Source organism: Oncorhynchus keta, unplaced genomic scaffold, assembly GCF_023373465.1.
Source record: "Oncorhynchus keta strain PuntledgeMale-10-30-2019 unplaced genomic scaffold, Oket_V2 Un_contig_7365_pilon_pilon, whole genome shotgun sequence".
Classification (NCBI taxonomy): Eukaryota; Metazoa; Chordata; class Actinopteri; order Salmoniformes; family Salmonidae; genus Oncorhynchus; species Oncorhynchus keta.
This window is the reverse complement of record NW_026289411.1, coordinates 34,976-54,797: the sequence shown is the minus strand read 5'-3', so window position 1 is coordinate 54,797 and position 19,822 is coordinate 34,976. Positions and strand designations below refer to the sequence as shown.

The window sequence follows — 19,822 nt, the reverse complement described above, 5'->3', positions numbered from 1 at the left end:
AGAAGAGAGAGAGAGAGAGAGAGAGAGAGAGAGAGAGAGAGAGAGAGAGAGTGTACAGGGAGATAGAAAGAGTGTGTGGAGATGAAGATAGGGAAGTGTTTACAGATGAGCTTCAGAAGATTGAGTGGAGATTTAAAATTGCTCAAGGGCCATGAGCTGGGAGAGGTGCAGACAGAGACAGAGAGACAGAGAGACATAGAGGGAGGAGAGACAGAGAGAGAAGGAGAGAGAGAGGAGAGACAGAGAGAGAAGGAGGGAGAGAGGAGAGACAGAGAGAGAAGGAGAGACAGAGAGAGAAGGAGAGAGAGAGGAGAGACAGAGAGAGAAGGAGAGAGAGAGGAGAGACAGAGAGAGAAGGAGAGAGAGAGGAGAGACAGAGAGAGAAGGAGGGAGAGAGGAGAGACAGAGAGAGAAGGAGAGACAGAGAGAGAAGGAGAGAGAGAGGAGAGACAGAGAGAGGAGAGACAGAGAGAGGAGAGAGAGAGGAGAGACAGAGAGAGAGAGGAGAGACAGAGAGAGAGAGGAGAGACAGAGAGAAGGAGAGAGAGAGGAGAGACAGAGAGAGAGAGGAGAGACAGAGAGAGAAGAGGAGAGAGGAGAGACAGAGAGAGAGAGGAGAGACAGAGAGGGAGGACAGACAGAGAGACCATATTAGAGAGACATATTTCCCCCAGATCACACAGATCCACAAAGAATTCGAAAACATATCCAATTTTGAAAAACTCCCATACCTACTGGGTGAAATTCCACAGTGTGCCATCACAGCAGCAAGATTTGTGACCTGTTGCCACGAGAAAAGGGCAACCAGTGAAGAACAAACACCATTGTAAATACAACCCATATTTATGCTTATTTATTTTATCTTGTGTCCTTTAATTATTTGTACATTGTGTATATATATATATATATATATATATATATATATATATATATATATATATATATATATATATATATATATATATATATATATATGACATTTGTAATGTCTTTACTGTTTTGAAACTGTTGTATGTGTAATGTTTACTGTTAATTTTTGTTGTTTTTCACTTTATATATTCACTTTGTATGTTGTCTACCTCACTTGCTTTGGCAATGTTAACACATGTTTCCCATGCCAATAAAGCCCTTGAATTGAAATTGAATTGAGAGGAGAGACAGAGAGAGGAGAGACAGAGAGGGAGGAGAGACAGAGAGAGAAGGAGGGAGAAGGAGAGAGGACACAGATATAGAGAAGATAGAGAGAGCTAGTGATAGTGATAGCAGCAGCTAACTTATACGTTCATAGTTAGGTAGAAAAAGAAAGTAGAGCAGAGAAAGAGAAAGATAACGAGAGAGAGACAGAGAGGGAGGAGAGACAGAGAGGGAGGAGAGACAGAGAGGGAGGAGAGACAGAGAGAGACAGAGAGGGAGAGACAGAGAGAGAGGAGAGACAGAGGGAGGAGAGACAGAGAGGGAGGAGAGACCGAGAGGGAGGAGAAACAGAGAGGGAGGAGAGACAGATAGAGAGGAGAGACAGAGAGATACAGAGAGGGAGGAGAGACAGAGAGGGAGGAGAAACAGTGAGGGAGGAGAGACAGAGAGAGAGGAGAGACAGAGAGAGAGAGATACAGAGAGGGAGGAGAGACAGAGAGGGAGGAGAAACAGTGAGGGAGGAGAGACAGAGAGAGAGGAGAGACAGAGAGAGAGGAGAGACAGAGAGAGAGAGAGATACAGAGAGGGAGGAGAGACAGAGAGGGAGGAGAGAGAGAGAGATACAGATAGGGAGGAGAGACAGAGAGAGAGAGATACAGAGAGAGATGGGAAAGAGGGTGAGAGAGAGAGAGGGGGAGGGGAAGAGGGGGAGGGGAAGAGGGGGAGGGAGATGGTCATGGCAAGTGTCCAAGTCTGGATGTAAACGAATCCGTCTCTTAAAGGAGAGAAGGGATGATAGTCTGGGGGAGAGAGTCTAGAGACTAGGACCATGGAAGATTCATTAGGTTATAACATATCTATCACTCATACACTATAGTAGGTTTACACCAGGGCTCTACAACCCTGTTCCTGTTCTGGAGATCTACTTACCCTCCTGTAGGTTTATACCAGGGCTCTACAACCCTGTTCTGGAGATCTACCTACCCTCCTGTAGGTTTATACCAGGGCTCTACAACCCTGTTCTGGAGATCTACCTACCCTCCTGTAGGTTTATACCAGGGCTCTACAACCCTGTTCTGTAGATCTACCTACCCTCCTGTAGGTTTATACCAGGGCTCTACAACCCTGTTCTGGAGATCTACTTACCCTCCTGTAGGTTTATACCAGGGCTCTACAACCCTGTTCCTGTTCTGGAGATCTACCTACCCTCCTTATTCTGATTCACATTGAGTGGGCAATAGCTCCAGGAACAGGGTTGGAGATAAAACCTACAGGAGGGTAGCTCTCCAGGAACAGGGTTGGAGATAAAACCTACAGGAGGGTAGCTCTCCAGGAACAGGGTTGGAGTTAAAACCTACAGGACTGTAGCTCTCCAGGAACAGGGTTGGGGTTAAAACCTACAGGAGGGTAGCTCTCCAGGAACAGGGTTGGAGTGTAAACCTACAGGAGGGTAGCTCTCCAGGAACAGGGTTGGAGTTCTAACCTACAGGAGGGTATCTCTTCAGGAACAGGGTTGGAGTTAAAACCTACAGGAGGGTGTCTCTCTAGGAACATGGTTGGAGTTAAAACCTACAGGAGGGTATCTCTCTAGGACCAGGGTTGGAGTTAAAACCTACAGGAGGGTATCTCCAAGAACAGGGTTGGAGTTAAAACCTACAGGATGGTACTCCAGGAACAGGGTTGGAGTTAAAACCTACAGGAGGGTGTCTCTCTAGGAAAAGGGTTGGAGTTAAAACCTACAGGATGGTACTCCAGGAACAGGGTTGGAGTTAAAACCCACAGGATGGTACTCCAGGAACAGGGTTGGAGTTAAAACCTACAGGAGGGTGTCTCTCTAGGAACAGGGTTGGAGTTAAAACCTACAGGATGGTACTCCAGGAACAGGGTTGGAGTTAAAACCTACAGGATGGTACTCCAGGAACAGGGTTGGAGTTAAAACCTACAGGATGGTACTCCAGGAACAGGGTTGGAGTTAAAACCTACAGGATGGTACTCCAGGAACAGGGTTGGGGTTAAAACCTACAGGATGGTACTCCAGGAACAGGGTTGGAGTTAAAACCTACAGGATGGTACTCCAGGAACAGGGTTGGAGTTAAAACCTACAGGATGGTACTCCAGGAACAGGGTTGGGGTTAAAACCTACAGGATGGTACTCCAGGAACAGGGTTGGAGTTAAAACCTACAGGATGGTACTCCAGGAACAGGGTTGGAGTTAAAACCTACAGGAGGGTATCTCCAAGAACAGGGTTGGAGTTAAAACCTACAGGATGGTACTCCAGGAACAGGGTTGGGGTTAAAACCTACAGGATGGTACTCCAGGAACAGGGTTGGAGTTAAAACCTACAGGATGGTACTCCAGGAACAGGGTTGGAGTTAAAACCTACAGGATGGTACTCCAGGAACAGGGTTGGGGTTAAAACCTACAGGATGGTACTCCAGGAACAGGGTTGGGGTTAAAACCTACAGGATGGTACTCCAGGAACGGGACACCCGTACACAATAGTAGCATGTACACATCTGTGTCATCATGTTGACCTCATAACCTCTGAATGACCCCTGTAACCCCTGCCATCTGACCCCTGTGTAGATAAGACAGGACCTGAAGGCCAATGGGATCCGAGTCTACCCTCAGACGGAGTACGACGAAGATCCAGAGGACAGGATACTCAACGACAAGATCAGGGTGAGACACACACACACACACAGACACACACACACAGACAGACAGACAGACACACACACAGACACACACACACACAAACACACACACACACACACACAGACGCACACACAAGCATTCGTGCAGGAATTCACACGCAAACACACAAACATTCAACCATGTGCGCACGTATTCACACACACACCAGCGTGTGCGCACGCACGCACTAACACACACACACACACACACACACACACACACGTTTTACAAGTCACACTTGTAAGCAGTTTGGCAGCGATAGTCAAAGGAACTCACTGGCCAAAGCACATTACAGTATAGATCTGGGACCAGCGTTTGGTGTCAACTCCTCTCCTGGTACTCCTCTCCTGGTCCTCCTCTCCTGGTACTCCTCTCCTGGTACTCCTCTCCTGGTACTCCTCTCCTGGTACTCCTCTCCTGGTCCTCCTCTCCTGGTACTCCTCTCCTGGTCCTCCTCTCCTGGTACTCCTCTCCTGGTACTCCTCTCCTGGTACTCCTCTCCTGGTACTCCTCTCCTGGTCCTCCTCTCCTGGTACTCCTCTCCTGGTACTCCTCTCCTGGTACTCCACTCCTGGTACTCCTCTCCTGTTACTCCTCTCCTGGTCCTCCTCTCCTGGTCCTCCTCTCCTGATACTCCTCTCCTGGTCCTCCTCTCCTGATACTCCTCTCCTGGTACTCCTCTCCTGGTACTCCTCTCCTGGTACTCCTCTCCTGGTCCTCTCCTGGTACTCCTCTCCTGGTACTCCTCTCCTGGTCCTCCTCTCCTGGTACTCCTCTCCTGGTCCTCCTCTCCTGGTACTCCTCTCCTGGTCCTCCTCTCCTGGTACTCCTCTCCTGGTACTCCTCTCCTGGTACTCCTCTCTTACCTTTCCCCTGTCTGGTCCTCTCCTGGTCCTCCTCTCCTGGTACTCATCTCTTACCTTTCCCCTCTCCTGGTACTCCCCTCTTACCTTTCCCCTGTCTGGTCCTCTCCTGGTACTCCTCTCTTACCTTTCCCCTGTCTGGTCCTCTCCTGGTACTCCTCTCCTGGTACTCCTCTCCTGGTACTCCCCTCCTGCCTTTCCCCTGTCTGGTCCTCTCCTGGTACTCCTCTCTTACCTTTCCCCTCTCCTGGTACTCCTCTCCTGGTACTTCTCTCTTACCTTTCCCCTGTCTGGTCCTCTCCTGGTACTCCTCTCCTGGTACTCCTCTCCTGGTACTCCTCTCCTGGTATTCCTCTCCTGGCACTCCTCTCTTACCTTTCCCCTGTCTGGTCCTCTCCTGGTTCTCCTCTCTTACCTTTCCCCTGTCTGGTCCTCTCCTGGTACTCCTCTCTTAACTTTCCCCTGTCTGGTCCTCTCCTGGTACTCCTCTCCTGCCTTTCCCCTGTCTGGTCCTCTCCTGGTCCTCTCCAGGTACTCCTCTCTTACCTTTCCCCTGTCTGGTCCTCTCCTGGTCCTCTCCAGGTACTCCTCTCTTACCTTTCCCCTGTCTGGTCCTCTCCTGGTACTCCCCTCTTACCTTTCCCCTCTCCTGGTCCTCTCCTGGTACTCCGCTCTTACCTTTCCCCTCTCCTGGTCCTCTCCTGGTACTCCCCTCTTACCTTTCCCCTCTCCTGGTCCTCTCCTGGTACTCCTCTCTTACCTTTCCCCTGTCTGGTCCTCTCCTGGTACTCCCCTCTTACCTTTCCCCTCTCCTGGTCCTCTCCTGGTACTCCGCTCTTACCTTTGCCCTCTCCTGGTACTCCCCTCTTACCTTTCCCCTCTCCCGGTCCTCTCCTGGTACTCCCCTCTTACCTTTCCCCTGTCTGGTCCTCTCCTGGTACTCCCCTCTTACCTTTCCCATTTCCTGGTCCTCTCCTGGTACTCCGCTCTTACCTTTGCCCTCTCCTGGTACTCCCCTCTTACCTTTCCCCTCTCCCGGTCCTCTCCTGGTACTCGCCTCTTACCTTTCCCCTCTCCTGGTCCTCTCCTGGTACTCCGCTCTTACCTTTCCCCTCTCCTGATCCTCTCCTGGTACTCCCCTCTTACCTTTCCCCTCCCCTGGCCCTCTCCTGGTACTCCCCTCTTACCTTTCCCCTGTCTGGTCCTCTCCTGGTACTCCCCTCTTACCTTTCCCATTTCCTGGTCCTCTCCTGGTACTCCGCTCTTACCTTTGCCCTCTCCTGGTCCTCTCCTGGTACTCCGCTCTTACCTTTCCCCTCTCCTGGCCCTCTCCTGGTACTCCCCTCTTACCTTTCCCCTCTCCTGGCCCTCTCCTGGTACTCCCCTCTTACCTTTCCCCTGTCTGGTCCTCTCCTGGTACTCCCCTCTTACCTTTCCCCTCTCCTGGTCCTCTCCTGGTACTCCGCTCTTACCTTTCCCCTCTCCTGATCCTCTCCTGGTACTCCCCTCTTTCCTTTCCCCTCTCCTGGCCCTCTCCTGGTACTCCCCTCTTACCTTTCCCCTCTCCTGGCCCTCTCCTGGTACTCCCCTATTACCTTTCCCCTCTCCTGGCCCTCTCCTGGTACTCCCCTCTTACCTTTCCCCTCTCCCGGTATTCTGTGTGCAGGAAAACATTCCGTTTGCGGTGGTGGGGACAGACAAGGAGCACCAGGTAAACGGGAACAAGGTCCTGGGCAGGAAAACCAAATGGGGCATCATAGAGGGTGAGTATGTTTACATTATCAATACATTATCATAGAGGGAGAGTGTGTTTACATTATAAATACATTATCATAGAGGGAGAGTGTGTTTACATTATCAATACATTATCATAGATGGTCAGTGTGTTTACATTATAAATACATTATCATAGAGGGAGAGTGTGTTTACATTATAAATACATTATCACAGAGGGAGAGTGTGTTTACATTATCGATACATTATCATAGAGGGTGAGGGTGTTTACATTATAAATACATTATCACAGAGGGAGAGTGTGTTTACATTATAAATACATTATCATAGAGGGAGAGTGTGTTTACATTATAAATACATTATCACAGAGGGTCAGTGTGTTTACATGATCAATACAATCTCATAGAGGGAGAGTGTGTTTACATTTTACATACATTATCATGGAGGGTGAGTGTGTTTACATGATCAACACATTATCACAGAGGGTGAGTGTGTTTACATTATAAATACATTATCATAGAGGGAGAGTGTGTTTACATTATTACAGATGCATAATGAGTAGTAGTAATAATAATAATATGCATAATTAGTAGTTCTAATAATATGCATAATGAGTAGTAGTAGTAGTAATAATATGCATAATGAGTAGTTGTAATAATAATATGCATAATGAGTAGTAGTAATAATAATATGCATAATTAGTAGTAGTAATAATAATATTCATAATGAGTAGTAATACTAATATGCATAATGAGTAGTAATAATAATATGCATAATTAGTAGTAGTAGTAATAATAATACTAATATGCATAATGAGTAGTAGTAATAATATGCATAATGAGTAGTATTAATAGTAATAATATGCATAATGAGCAGTATTAATAATAATATGCATAATGAGTAGTATCAATAGTAATAATATGCATAATGAGTAGTATTAATAGTAATAATGTGCATAATGAGTAGTGTTAATAGTAATAATGTGCATAATGAGTAGTATTAATAGTAATAATGTGCATAATGAGTAGTATTAATAGTAATAATGTGCATAATGAGTAGTATTAATAGTAATAATGTGCATAATGAGTAGTATTAATAGTAATAATGTGCATAATGAGTAGTATTAATAGTAATAATGTGCATAATGAGTAGTATTAATAGTAATAATGTGCACAATGAGTAGTATCAACGGTAATAATGTGCATAATGAGTAGTATTAATAGTAACAATATGCATAATGAGTAGTATTAATAGTAATAATGTGCATAATGAGTAGTATTAATAATAATAATGTGCATAATGAGTAGTATTAATAGTAATTATGTGCATAATGAGTAGTATTAATAGTAATAATGTGCAGAATGAGTAGTGGTAATAATAATATGCATAATGAGTAGTATTAATAGTAATAATATGCATAATGAGTAGTAATAATAATAATATGCATAATGAGTAGTAATAATAATAATATGCATAATGAGTAGTATTAATAGTAATAATGTGCATAATGAGTAGTATTAATAATAATATGCATAATGAGTAGTATTAATAGTAATAATGTGCATAATGAGTAGTATTAATAGTAATAATGTGCATAATGAGTAGTATCAATAGTAATAATATGCATAATGAGTAGTATTAATAGTAATAATGTGCAGAATGAGTAGTATCAATGGTAATAATGTGCATAATGAGTAGTATTAAGAGTAATAATGTGCATAATGAGTAGTAGTAATAATATGATGCTGGTATATGCAGCACTGTAAAATAAACCACATATAGGGCTCCCGAGTGGGGCAGCGGTCTAAGGCACAGACCCCGGTTTGATCCCGGACTGTATCACAACCGGCCGTGACCGGGAGTCCAATAGGGCGGCACACCATTGGCCCAGCGTCGTCCGGGTTATGAGAGAGGGTTTGGCCGGTGTAGGACGTTATTATTAAATAAGAATTGGTTCTTAACTGGCAGGCCAGGTTAAATAAAACATCATATCCCAATGCAGTTGAGAGAGAGAGAGAGAGAGAGAGAGAGAGAGAGAGAGAGAGAGAGAGAGAGAGAGAGAGAAGGAGAGAGAGAGAGAGAGAGAGAGAGAGAGAGAGAGAGAGAGGAGAGAGAGAAGGAGAGAGAGAAAGAGAGAGAGAGAGAGAGAGAGAGAGAGAGAGAGAGGAGAGAGAGAGAGAGAGAGAGAGAGAGAGAGAGAGAGAGAGAGAGAGAGAGAGAGAGAGAGAGAGAGAAAGGCCTGGTGTTCCATGGATGTGGTGCAATGACTGGTTTTAACCTGTTTTAATCAGTCTGTTCTATTCTGTCTGTCCATAGTTGAAAACGTGGCACATTGTGAGTTTACCAACTTGAGAGATCTGCTGATTAGGTGAGTTCCAGTTACACGTACAACCACTCACTCACCCCCACATGTATGTACACACGCATGCTTCCTGGGGTGGTCTAGAGGTCCAGGCCTCTGCCTCTGGACCACATGCTGCCTGGGGTGGTCTAGAGGTCCAGGCCTCTGCCTCTGGACCACATGCTGCCTGGGGTGGTCTAGAGGTCCAGGCCTCTGCCTCTGGACCACATGCTGCCTGGGGTGGTCTAGAGGTCCAGGCCTCTGCCTCTGGACCACATGCTGCCTGGGGTGGTCTAGAGGTCCAGGCCTCTGCCTCTGGACCACATGCTGCCTGGGGTGGTCTAGAGGTCCAGGCCTCTGCCTCTGGACCACATGCTGCCTGGGGTGGTCTAGAGGTCCAGGCCTCTGCCTCTGGACCACATGCTGCCTGGGGTGGTCTAGAGGTCCAGGCCTCTGCCTCTGGACCACATGCTGCCTGGGGTGGTCTAGAGGTCCAGGCCTCTGCCTCTGGACCACATGCTGCCTGGGGTGGTCTAGAGGTCCAGGCCTCTGCCTCTGGACCACATGCTGCCTGGGGTGGTCTAGAGGTCCAGGCCTCTGCCTCTGGACCACATGCTGCCTGGGGTGGTCTAGAGGTCCAGGCCTCTGCCTCTGGACCACATGCTGCCTGGGGTGGTCTAGAGGTCCAGGCCTCTGCCTCTGGACCACATGCTGCCTGGGGTGGTCTAGAGGTCCAGGCCTCTGTGCTTCATCATATCAGCTGTCTGTCCTTCATCATATCAGCTGTCTATCCTTCATCATATCAGCTGTCTGTTCTTCATCATATCAGCTGTCTGTGCTTCATCATATCAGCTGTCTATCCTTCATCATATCAGCTGTCTATCCTTCATCATATCAGCTGTCTATCCTTCATCATATCAGCTGTCTGTCCTTCATCATATCAGCTGTATGTCCTTCATCATATCAGCTGTCTATCCTTCATCATATCAGCTGTCTGTCCTTCATCATATCAGCTGTCTGTCCTCCATCATATCAGCTGTCTATCCTTCATCATATCAGCTGTCTGTGCTTCATCATATCAGCTGTCTGTCCTTCATCATATCAGCTGTCTGTCCTTCATCATATCAGCTGTCTATCCTTCATCATATCAGCTGTCTATCCTTCATCATATCAGCTGTCTGTGCTTCATCATATCAGCTGTCTGTGCTTCATCATATCAGCTATCTGTCCTTCATCATATCAGCTGTCTGTCCTTCATCATATCAGCTGTCTGTGCTTCATCATATCAGCTGTCTATCCTTCATCATATCAGCTGTCTGTCCTTCATCATATCAGCTGTCTGTGCTTCATCATATCAGCTGTCTGTCCATCATATCAGCTGTCTATCCTTCATCATATCAGCTGTCTGTGCTTCATCATATCAGCTGTCTATCCTTCATCATATCAGCTGTCTGTCCTTCATCATATCAGCTGTCTGTGCTTCATCATATCAGCTGTCTGTGCTTCATCATATCAGCTGTCTGTGCTTCATCATATCAGCTGTCTTGTCTTCATCATATCAGCTGTCTGTGCTTCATCATATCAGCTGTCTATCCTTCATCAAATCAGCTGTCTGTCCTTCATCATATCAGCTGTCTATCCTTCATCATATCAGCTGTCTATCCTTCATCATATCAGCTGTCTATCCTTCATCATATCAGCTGTCTGTGCTTCATCATATCAGCTGTCTGTCCTTCATCATATCAGCTGTCTGTCCTTCATCATATCAGCTGTCTATCCTTCATCATATCAGCTGTCTATCCTTCATCATATCAGCTGTCTGTCCTTCATCATATCAGCTGTCTATCCTTCATCATATCAGCTGTCTGTGCTTCATCATATCAGCTGTCTGTCCTTCATCATATCAGCTGTCTGTCCTTCATCATATCAGCTGTCTATCCTTCATCATATCAGCTGTCTATCCTTCATCATATCAGCTGTCTGTCCTTCATCATATCAGCTGTCTATCCTTCATCATATCAGCTGTCTGTGCTTCATCATATCAGCTGTCTGTCCTTCATCATATCAGCTGTCTGTCCTTCATCATATCAGCTGTCTATCCTTCATCATATCAGCTGTCTATCCTTCATCATATCAGCTGTCTGTGCTTCATCATATCAGCTGTCTGTGCTTCATCATATCAGCTATCTGTCCTTCATCATATCAGCTGTCTGTCCTTCATCATATCAGCTGTCTGTGCTTCATCATATCAGCTGTCTATCCTTCATCATATCAGCTGTCTGTCCTTCATCATATCATCTGTCTGTGCTTCATCATATCAGCTGTCTGTCCATCATATCAGCTGTCTATCCTTCATCATATCAGCTGTCTGTACTTCATCATATCAGCTGTCTATCCTTCATCATATCAGCTGTCTGTCCTTCATCATATCAGCTGTCTGTGCTTCATCATATCAGCTGTCTGTGCTTCATCATATCAGCTGTCTGTGCTTCATCATATCAGCTGTCTTGTCTTCATCATATCAGCTGTCTGTGCTTCATCATATCAGCTGTCTATCCTTCATCAAATCAGCTGTCTGTCCTTCATCATATCAGCTGTCTATCCTTCATCATATCAGCTGTCTATCCTTCATCATATCAGCTGTCTATCCTTCATCATATCAGCTGTCTGTGCTTCATCATATCAGCTGTCTGTCCTTCATCATATCAGCTGTCTGTCCTTCATCATATCAGCTGTCTATCCTTCATCATATCAGCTGTCTATCCTTCATCATATCAGCTGTCTGTCCTTCATCATATCAGCTGTCTATCCTTCATCATATCAGCTGTCTATCCTTCATCAAATCAGCTGTCTGTCCTTCATCATATCAGCTGTCTGTCCTTCATCATATCAGCTGTCTGTCCTTCATCATATCAGCTGTCTGTCCTTCATCATATCAGCTGTCTATCCTTCATCATATCACCTGTCTGTCCTTCATCATATCAGCTGTCTGTCCTTCATCATCCATCATATCAGCTGTCTGTCCTTCATCATATCAGCTGTCTGTCCTTCATCATATCAGCTGTATGTCCTTCATCATATCAGCTGTCTATCCTTCATCATATCAGCTGTCTATCCTTCATCAAATCAGCTGTCTATCCTTCATCATATCAGCTGTCTATCCTTCATCATATCAGCTGTCTATCCTTCATCATATCAGCTGTCTGTCCTTCATCATATCAGCTGTCTATCCTTCATCATATCAGCTGTCTGTCCTTCATCAAATCAGCTGTCTGTCCTTCATCATATCAGCTGTCTATCCTTCATCATATCAGCTATCTATCCTTCATCATATCAGCTGTCTGTCCTTCATCATATCAGCTGTCTGTCCATGTTTTTGTCTCCAACATTATATATTTTAACCTATTTACATAAATAAACATGCAAATAAATGAGTGTTTTTGTGTTTGTCTGTGTTTCCCTAAAGGTCCCACCTGCAGGACCTGAAGGACGTGACCCACAACATCCACTATGAGACATTCCGCGTCAGGAGGCTGAACGAGAGTAACCTGACCATCCACGGTCTGGCCCTGTCCTGCTTTCCAATGGAGAACGGGACCCACGGAACCAACGGAACCAATGGAACCTCGGACAGGAGCGAATCAGAGAGCCACCTCTGAGGGGGATCACAGAGTGCGTCGCACACAGCAGCAGCTCCAGCTTCCTGCTCACAGCTTCCTGTTTCCTGTTTTGACTGCAAAATGGTTGGTCGACTGTTTCCCCCAATCGGAACACGAGAAAGAGAGCGAAAGAAAGAAAGAGGAACTTTTTTTTTTAACAAAGGAGAGATGTTTTCGGTGGCCACCACACCTTGGATTTTGAACATTTTATTGAGTTTTACTAAAGACATTATTGATAAGAAATGCATTTAAACTTCATATATGAATATATTTTCTCAGAATGAGTTTATATGTCCTGGAAGCAGGGTCACACAGGGCTGGAAGAGCAGAGATACATGGAGAGAGAAAAACAGAGGGGGAAAGTGAGGGATGGAGAGGGGGAGAGTGAGGGATGGAGAGGGGGAGAGTGAGGGATGGAGAAGGGGAGAGTGGGGGATGGAGAAGGGGAGAGTGGGGGATGGAGAGAGAAATGAAAACAGAGAGAGGGAGAGAGAGGTGGAGAGAGAGTGGGATAGAGAGAGAGAGAGAGAGAGAGAGAGAGAGAGGGAGAGAGAGAGAGAGAGAGAGAGAGAGAAAACAGAGGGGAGAGAGAGAGGTAGGGTGAGAGATGGAGAGAGAGAGAGAGAGAAAACAGAGAGGGGAGAGAGAGAGAGAGAGAGAGAGAGAGAGAGAGAGAGAGAGAGAAAACAGAGATAGGGAGAGAGAGGTAGGGTGAGAGATGGAGAGAGAAAGAGAGAGGGGAGAGAGAGGAGGAGGTGTGTTATGTGCTCAGACAATGTTGTTTCTGCAATACATAATATATATGTTTATGCAGGATCATTGTTTACACTCATACTACCCTGGAATTCAGAATACTGGAATCACCTGCCTGAGAGTGATTTACAGTATACTGTAGTTAACACAGCTACAGCCTCCTGTAATCTACAGTATACTGTAGCTAACACAGCCTCCTGTTTCTACAGTATACTGTAGCTAACACAGCTACAGCCTCCTGTAATCTACAGTATACTGTAGCTAACACAGCCTCCTGTTTCTACAGTATACTGTAGCTAACACAGCCTCCTGTATTCTACAGTATACTGTAGCTAACACAGCTACAGCCTCCTGTAATCTACAGTATACTGTAGCTAACACAGCCTCCTGTTTCTACAGTATACTGTAGCTAACACAGCTACAGCCTCCTGTAATCTACAGTATACTGTAGCTAACACAGCCTCCTGTTTCTACAGTATACTGTAGCTAACACAGCCTCCTGTATTCTACAGTATACTGTAGCTAACACAGCTACAGCCTCCTGTATTCTACAGTATACTGTAGCTAACACAGCATCCTGTATTCTACAGTATACTGTAGCTAACACAGCATCCTGTATTCTACAGTATACTGTAGCTAACACAGCTACAGCCTCCTGTAATCTACAGTATACTGTAGCTAACACAGCCTCCTGTTTCTACAGTATACTGTAGCTAACACAGCCTCCTGTATTCTACAGTATACTGTAGCTAACACAGCATCCTGTATTCTACAGTATACTGTAGCTAACACAGCTACAGCCTCCTGTATTCTACAGTATACTGTAGCTAACACATCTACAACCTCCTGTATTCTACAGTATACTGTAGTTAACACAGCTAGAGCCTCCTGTATTCTACAGTATACTGTAGTTAACACAGCTACAGCCTCCTGTATTCTACAGTATACTGTAGCTAATACAGCTACAGCCTCCCGTTTCTACAGTATACTGTAGCTAACACAGCTACAGCCTCCTGTTTCTACAGTATACTGTAGCTAACACAGCCTCCTGTTTCTACAGTATACTGTAGCTAACACAGCTACAGCCTCCTGTATTCTACAGTATACTGTAGCTAACACAGCTACAGCCTCCTGTATTCTACAGTATACTGTAGTTAACACAGCTACAGCCTCCTGTATTCTACAGTATACTGTAGCTAACACAGCTACAGCCTCCTGTTTCTACAGTATACTGTAGCTAACACAGCTACAGGCTCCTGTTTCTACAGTATACTGTAGCTAACACAGCTACAGCCTCCTGTATTCTACAGTATACTGTAGCTAACACAGCTACAGCCTCCTGTATTCTACAGTATACTGTAGCTAACACAGCTACAGCCTCCTGTATTCTACAGTATACTGTAGCTAACACAGCTACAGCCTCCTGTATTCTACAGTATACTGTAGCTAACACAGCTACAGCCTCCTGTTTCTACAGTATACTGTAGCTAACACAGCTACAGCCTCCTGTATTCTACAGTACCCACGTCCATTCAGCTACAGCCTCCTGTATTCTACAGTACCCACGTCCATTCAGCTACAGCCTCCTGTATTCTACAGTACCCACGTCCATTCAGCTACAGCCTCCTGTATTCTACAGTACCCAGGTCCATTCAGCTACAGCCTCCTGTATTCTACAGTACCCACGTCCATTCAGCTACAGCCTCCTGTATTCTAGTACCCAGGTCCATTCAGCTACAGCCTCCTGTATTCTACAGTACCCAGGTCCATTCAGCTACAGCCTCCTGTATTCTACAGTACCCACGTCCATTCAGCTACAGCCTCCTGTATTCTACAGTACCCACGTCCATTCAGCTACAGCCTCCTGTATTCTACAGTACCCAGGTCCATTCAGCTACAGCCTCCTGTATTCTAGAGTACCCATGTCCATTCAGCTACAGCCTCCTGCATTCTACAGTACCCAGGTCCATTCAGCTACAGCCTCCTGTATTCTACAGTACCCACGTCCATTCAGCTACAGCCTCCTGTATTCTACCGAGGGTCGAGTGTCTGTGTGTTTTTGTTTTTTCCCAATTCAATTAAAACCTAGACAACCAGATGAAGGGAATCCTAATTAATTAGTGACCTTAATTCCTCCAGCAAGAACGAGGGTTGGGGCGAAAACCTTCAGACACTCTGTTCTCTGTGCAATGAGTTCGTGGTCTGTTTTGCTACTGTGTGAATCCTGCAATGTGGCTTTGCTTGAATTCCTCCATCTCTCAAAGGATGGCAGCCTTTTGTTAAACTCTGTATGAATACTGTCAGAGCCGTAGTCTAGCCTGTGTATGGCTTTATGAACCTCTCTCTATGACTCTGTATGAATACTGGCAGAGCCGTAGTCTAGCCTGTGTATGGCTTTATGAACCTCTCTCTATAACTCTGTATGAATACTGGCAGAGCCGTAGCCTAGCATGTGTATGGCTTTATGAACCTCTCTCTATGACACGGGCATAAGGCCTGTAATATATTCAGACGCTGCATTTCATTTAATATGCATGTTGACTTTAGAAATAAAAATAAAGAAGAAGAAAATGTATTTTTTGTTTTGTTACTTTTTCCACCTGCGGTACACATACATACATGTCCATACACACATACACGTCCATACACACATACACACATACATGTCCATACACACATACACGTCCATACACACATACATGTCCATACACACATACATGTCCATACACACATACACGTCCATACACACATACACACATACATGTCCATACACACATACATGTCCATACACACATACATGTCCATTCACACATACATGTCCATTCACACATACATGTCCATGTCCACCTACACTCAATCCCTCCGATGTCAACAACTACAGACCAGTATCCCTTCTTTCTTTTCTCTCCAAAACTCTTGAACGTGCCGTCCTTGGCCAGCTCTCCCGCTATCTCTCTCAGAATGACCTTCTTGATCCAAATCAGTCAGGTTTCAAGACTAGTCATTCAACTGAGACTGCTCTTCTCTGTATCACGGAGCGCTCCGCACCGCTAAAGCTAACTCTCTCTCCTCTGCTCTCATCCTTCTAGACCTATCGGCTGCCTTCGATACTGTGAACCATCAGATCCTCCTCTCCACCCTCTCCGAGTTGGGCATCTCCGGCGCGGCCCACGCTTGGATTGCATCCTACCTGACAGGTCGCTCCTACCAGGTGGCGTGGCGAGAATCTGTCTCCTCACCACGCGCTCTCACCACTGGTGTCCCCCAGGGCTCTGTTCTAGGCCCTCTCCTATTCTCGCTATACACCAAGTCACTTGGCTCTGTCATAACCTCACATGGTCTCTCCTATCATTGCTATGCAGACGACACACAATTAATCTTCTCCTTTCCCCCTTCTGATGACCAGATGGCGAATCGCATCTCTGCATGTCTGGCAGACATATCAGTGTGGATGACGGATCACCACCTCAAGCTGAACCTCGGCAAGACGGAGCTGCTCTTCCTCCCGGGAAGGACTGCCCGTTCCATGATCTCGCCATCACGGTTGACAACTCCATTGTGTCCTCCTCCCAGAGCGCTAAGAACCTTGGCGTGATCCTGGACAACACCCTGTCGTTCTCAACTAACATCAAGGCGGTGGCCCGTTCCTGTAGGTTCATGCTCTACAACATCCGCAGAGTACGACCCTGCCTCACACAGGAAGCGGCGCAGGTCCTAATCCAGGCACTTGTCATCTCCCGTCTGGACTACTGCAACTCGCTGTTGGCTGGGCTCCCTGCCTGTGCCATTAAACCCCTACAACTCATCCAGAACGCCGCAGCCCGTCTGGTGTTCAACCTTCCCAAGTTCTCTCCACGTCACCCCGCTCCTCCGCTCTCTCCACTGGCTTCCAGTTGAAGCTCGCATCTGCTACAAGACCATGGTGCTTGCCTACGGAGCTGTGAGGGAACGGCACCTCAGTACCTCCAGGCTCTGATCAGGCCCTACAGCCAAACAAGGGCACTGCGTTCATCCACCTCTGGCCTGCTCGCCTCCCTACCACTGAGGAAGTACAGTTCCCGCTCAGCCCAGTCAAAACTGTTCGCTGCTCTGGCCCCCAATGGTGGAACAAACTCCCTCACGACGCCAGGACAGCGGAGTCAATCACCACCTTCCGGAGACACCTGAAACCCCACCTCTTTAAGGAATACCTAGGATAGGATAAGTAATCCTTCTCACCCCCCTTTAAGATTTAGATGCACTATTGTAAAGTGACTATTCTACTGGATGTCATAAGGTGAATGCACCAATTTGTAAGTCGCTCTGGATAAGAGCGTCTGCTAAATGACTTAAATGTAAATGTTGTTAAATGTCCATTCACACATACATGTCCATACACACATACATGTCCATACACATATACATGTCCATACACACATACATGTCCATCCACACATGCATGTCCATCCACACATACATGTCCATACACACATTCATGTCCATACACACATACATGTCCATACACACATACATGTCCATCCACACATACATGTCCATCCACACATACATGTCCATCCACACATACATGTCCATACACACATACATGTCCATTCACACATACATGTCCATACACACATACATGTCCATCCACACATACATGTCCATACACACATACATGTCCATTCACACATACATGTCCATTCACACATACATGTCCATTCACACATACATGTCCATACACACATACATGTCCATACACACATACATGTCCATCCACACATACATGTCCATACACACATACATGTCCATACACACATACATGTCCATACACACATACATGTCCATTCACACATACATGTCCATACACACATACATGTCCATACACACATACACACATACATGTCCATACACACATACATGTCCATACACACATACATGTCCATACACACATACATGTCCATACACACATACATGTCCATACACACATACATGTCCATACACACATACATGTCCATTCACACATACATGTCCATACACACATACATGTCCATACACACATACATGTCCATACACACATACACACATACATGTCCATACACACATACATGTCCATTCACACATACATGTCCATACACACATACATGTCCATACACACACATACATGTCCATACACACATACACATGTCCATACACACATACACACATACATGTCCATACACACATACATGTCCATACACACATACATGTCCATACACACATACATGTCCATACACACATACACACATACATGTCCATACACACATACATGTCCATACACACATACATGTCCATACATACATGTCCATTCACACATACATGTCCATACACACATACATGTCCATACACACATACACACATACATGTCCATACACACATACATGTCCATACACACATACACACATACATGTCCATACACACATACATGTCCATACACACACATACATGTCCATACACACATACATGTCCATACACACATACATGTCCATACACACATACACACATACATGTCCATACACACATACACACATACATGTCCATACACACATACATGTCCATACACACATACATGTCCATACACACATACATGTCCATTCACACATACATGTCCATACACACATACATGTCCATACACACATACATGTCCATACACACATACATGTCCATTCACACATACATGTCCATACACACATACATGTCCATTCACACATACATGTCCATACACACATACATGTCCATACACACATACATGTCCATACACACATACATGTCCACACATACATGTCCATACACACATACATGTCCATACACACATACATGTCCATACACACATACATGTCCATACACACATACATGTCCATACACACATACATGTCCATACACACATACATGTCCATACACACATACATGTCCATACACACATACACACATACATGTCCATACACACATACATGTCCATACACACATACATGTCCATACACATACATGTCCATACACACATACATGTCCATACACACATACATGTCCATACACACATACATGTCCATACACACATACATGTCCATTCACACATACATGTCCATACACACATACATGTCCATACACACATACATGTCCATACACACATACATGTCCATACACACATACATGTCCATACACACATACATGTCCATACATGTCATACATGTCCATACACACATACATGTCCATACACACATACATGTCCATACACACATACATGTCCATACACACATACACACATACATGTCCATACACACATACACACATACATGTCCATACACACATACATGTCCATACACACATACATGTCCATACACACATACATGTCCATACACACATACATGTCCATTCACACATACATGTCCATACACACATACATGTCCATACACACATACATGTCCATACACACATACATGTCCATACACACATACATGTCCATACACACATACATGTCCATACACACATACATGTCCATTCACACATACATGTCCATACACACATACATGTCCATACACACATACATGTCCATACACACATACATGTCCATACACACATACATGTCCATACACACATACATGTCCATACACACATACATGTCCATACA

At 45.3% G+C, this 19,822-nt stretch overlaps 1 protein-coding gene and 2 long non-coding RNA genes across 33 annotated transcripts in view; 1 reads left to right on the top strand and 2 right to left on the bottom strand.

The window, feature by feature from the left end:
- LOC127926299 (neuronal-specific septin-3-like) overlaps positions 1 to 15,757 on the top strand; it is a 50,498-nt gene extending 34,741 nt beyond the window's left edge. The window contains exons 6-11 of one of the 30 annotated variants that reach the window (XM_052511732.1): positions 3,722 to 3,817; positions 6,362 to 6,458; positions 8,746 to 8,797; positions 12,237 to 14,708; positions 15,067 to 15,106; positions 15,147 to 15,757. In XM_052511732.1, coding sequence (XP_052367692.1) covers positions 3,722 to 3,817; positions 6,362 to 6,458; positions 8,746 to 8,797; positions 12,237 to 12,429 — 438 coding nt within the window. In that variant the 3' untranslated portion in view covers positions 12,430 to 14,708; positions 15,067 to 15,106; positions 15,147 to 15,757. Of the gene's footprint in view, positions 1 to 3,721; positions 3,818 to 6,361; positions 6,459 to 8,745; positions 8,798 to 12,236 lie in introns of all 30 variants that reach the window. The other 29 variants (XM_052511722.1, XM_052511730.1, XM_052511717.1 and 26 more) reach the window with 29 other exon arrangements.
- On the bottom strand, positions 2,703 to 3,627 carry LOC127926301 (uncharacterized). 2 transcript variants are annotated; one of them, XR_008123913.1, is made up of 4 exons: positions 3,395 to 3,627; positions 3,234 to 3,353; positions 2,994 to 3,153; positions 2,703 to 2,827 (listed from the first exon to the last, which is right to left on the bottom strand). It is a non-coding gene; the product is annotated as an uncharacterized LOC127926301 (long non-coding RNA). The 2 variants fall into 2 exon arrangements; XR_008123912.1 differs by having other exon boundaries at positions 2,994 to 3,353.
- On the bottom strand, positions 5,428 to 6,355 carry LOC127926302 (uncharacterized). The gene is made up of 3 exons (XR_008123914.1): positions 6,127 to 6,355; positions 6,046 to 6,086; positions 5,428 to 5,495 (listed from the first exon to the last, which is right to left on the bottom strand). It is a non-coding gene; the product is annotated as an uncharacterized LOC127926302 (long non-coding RNA).
- Positions 15,758 to 19,822: the final 4,065 nt, after the last annotated feature.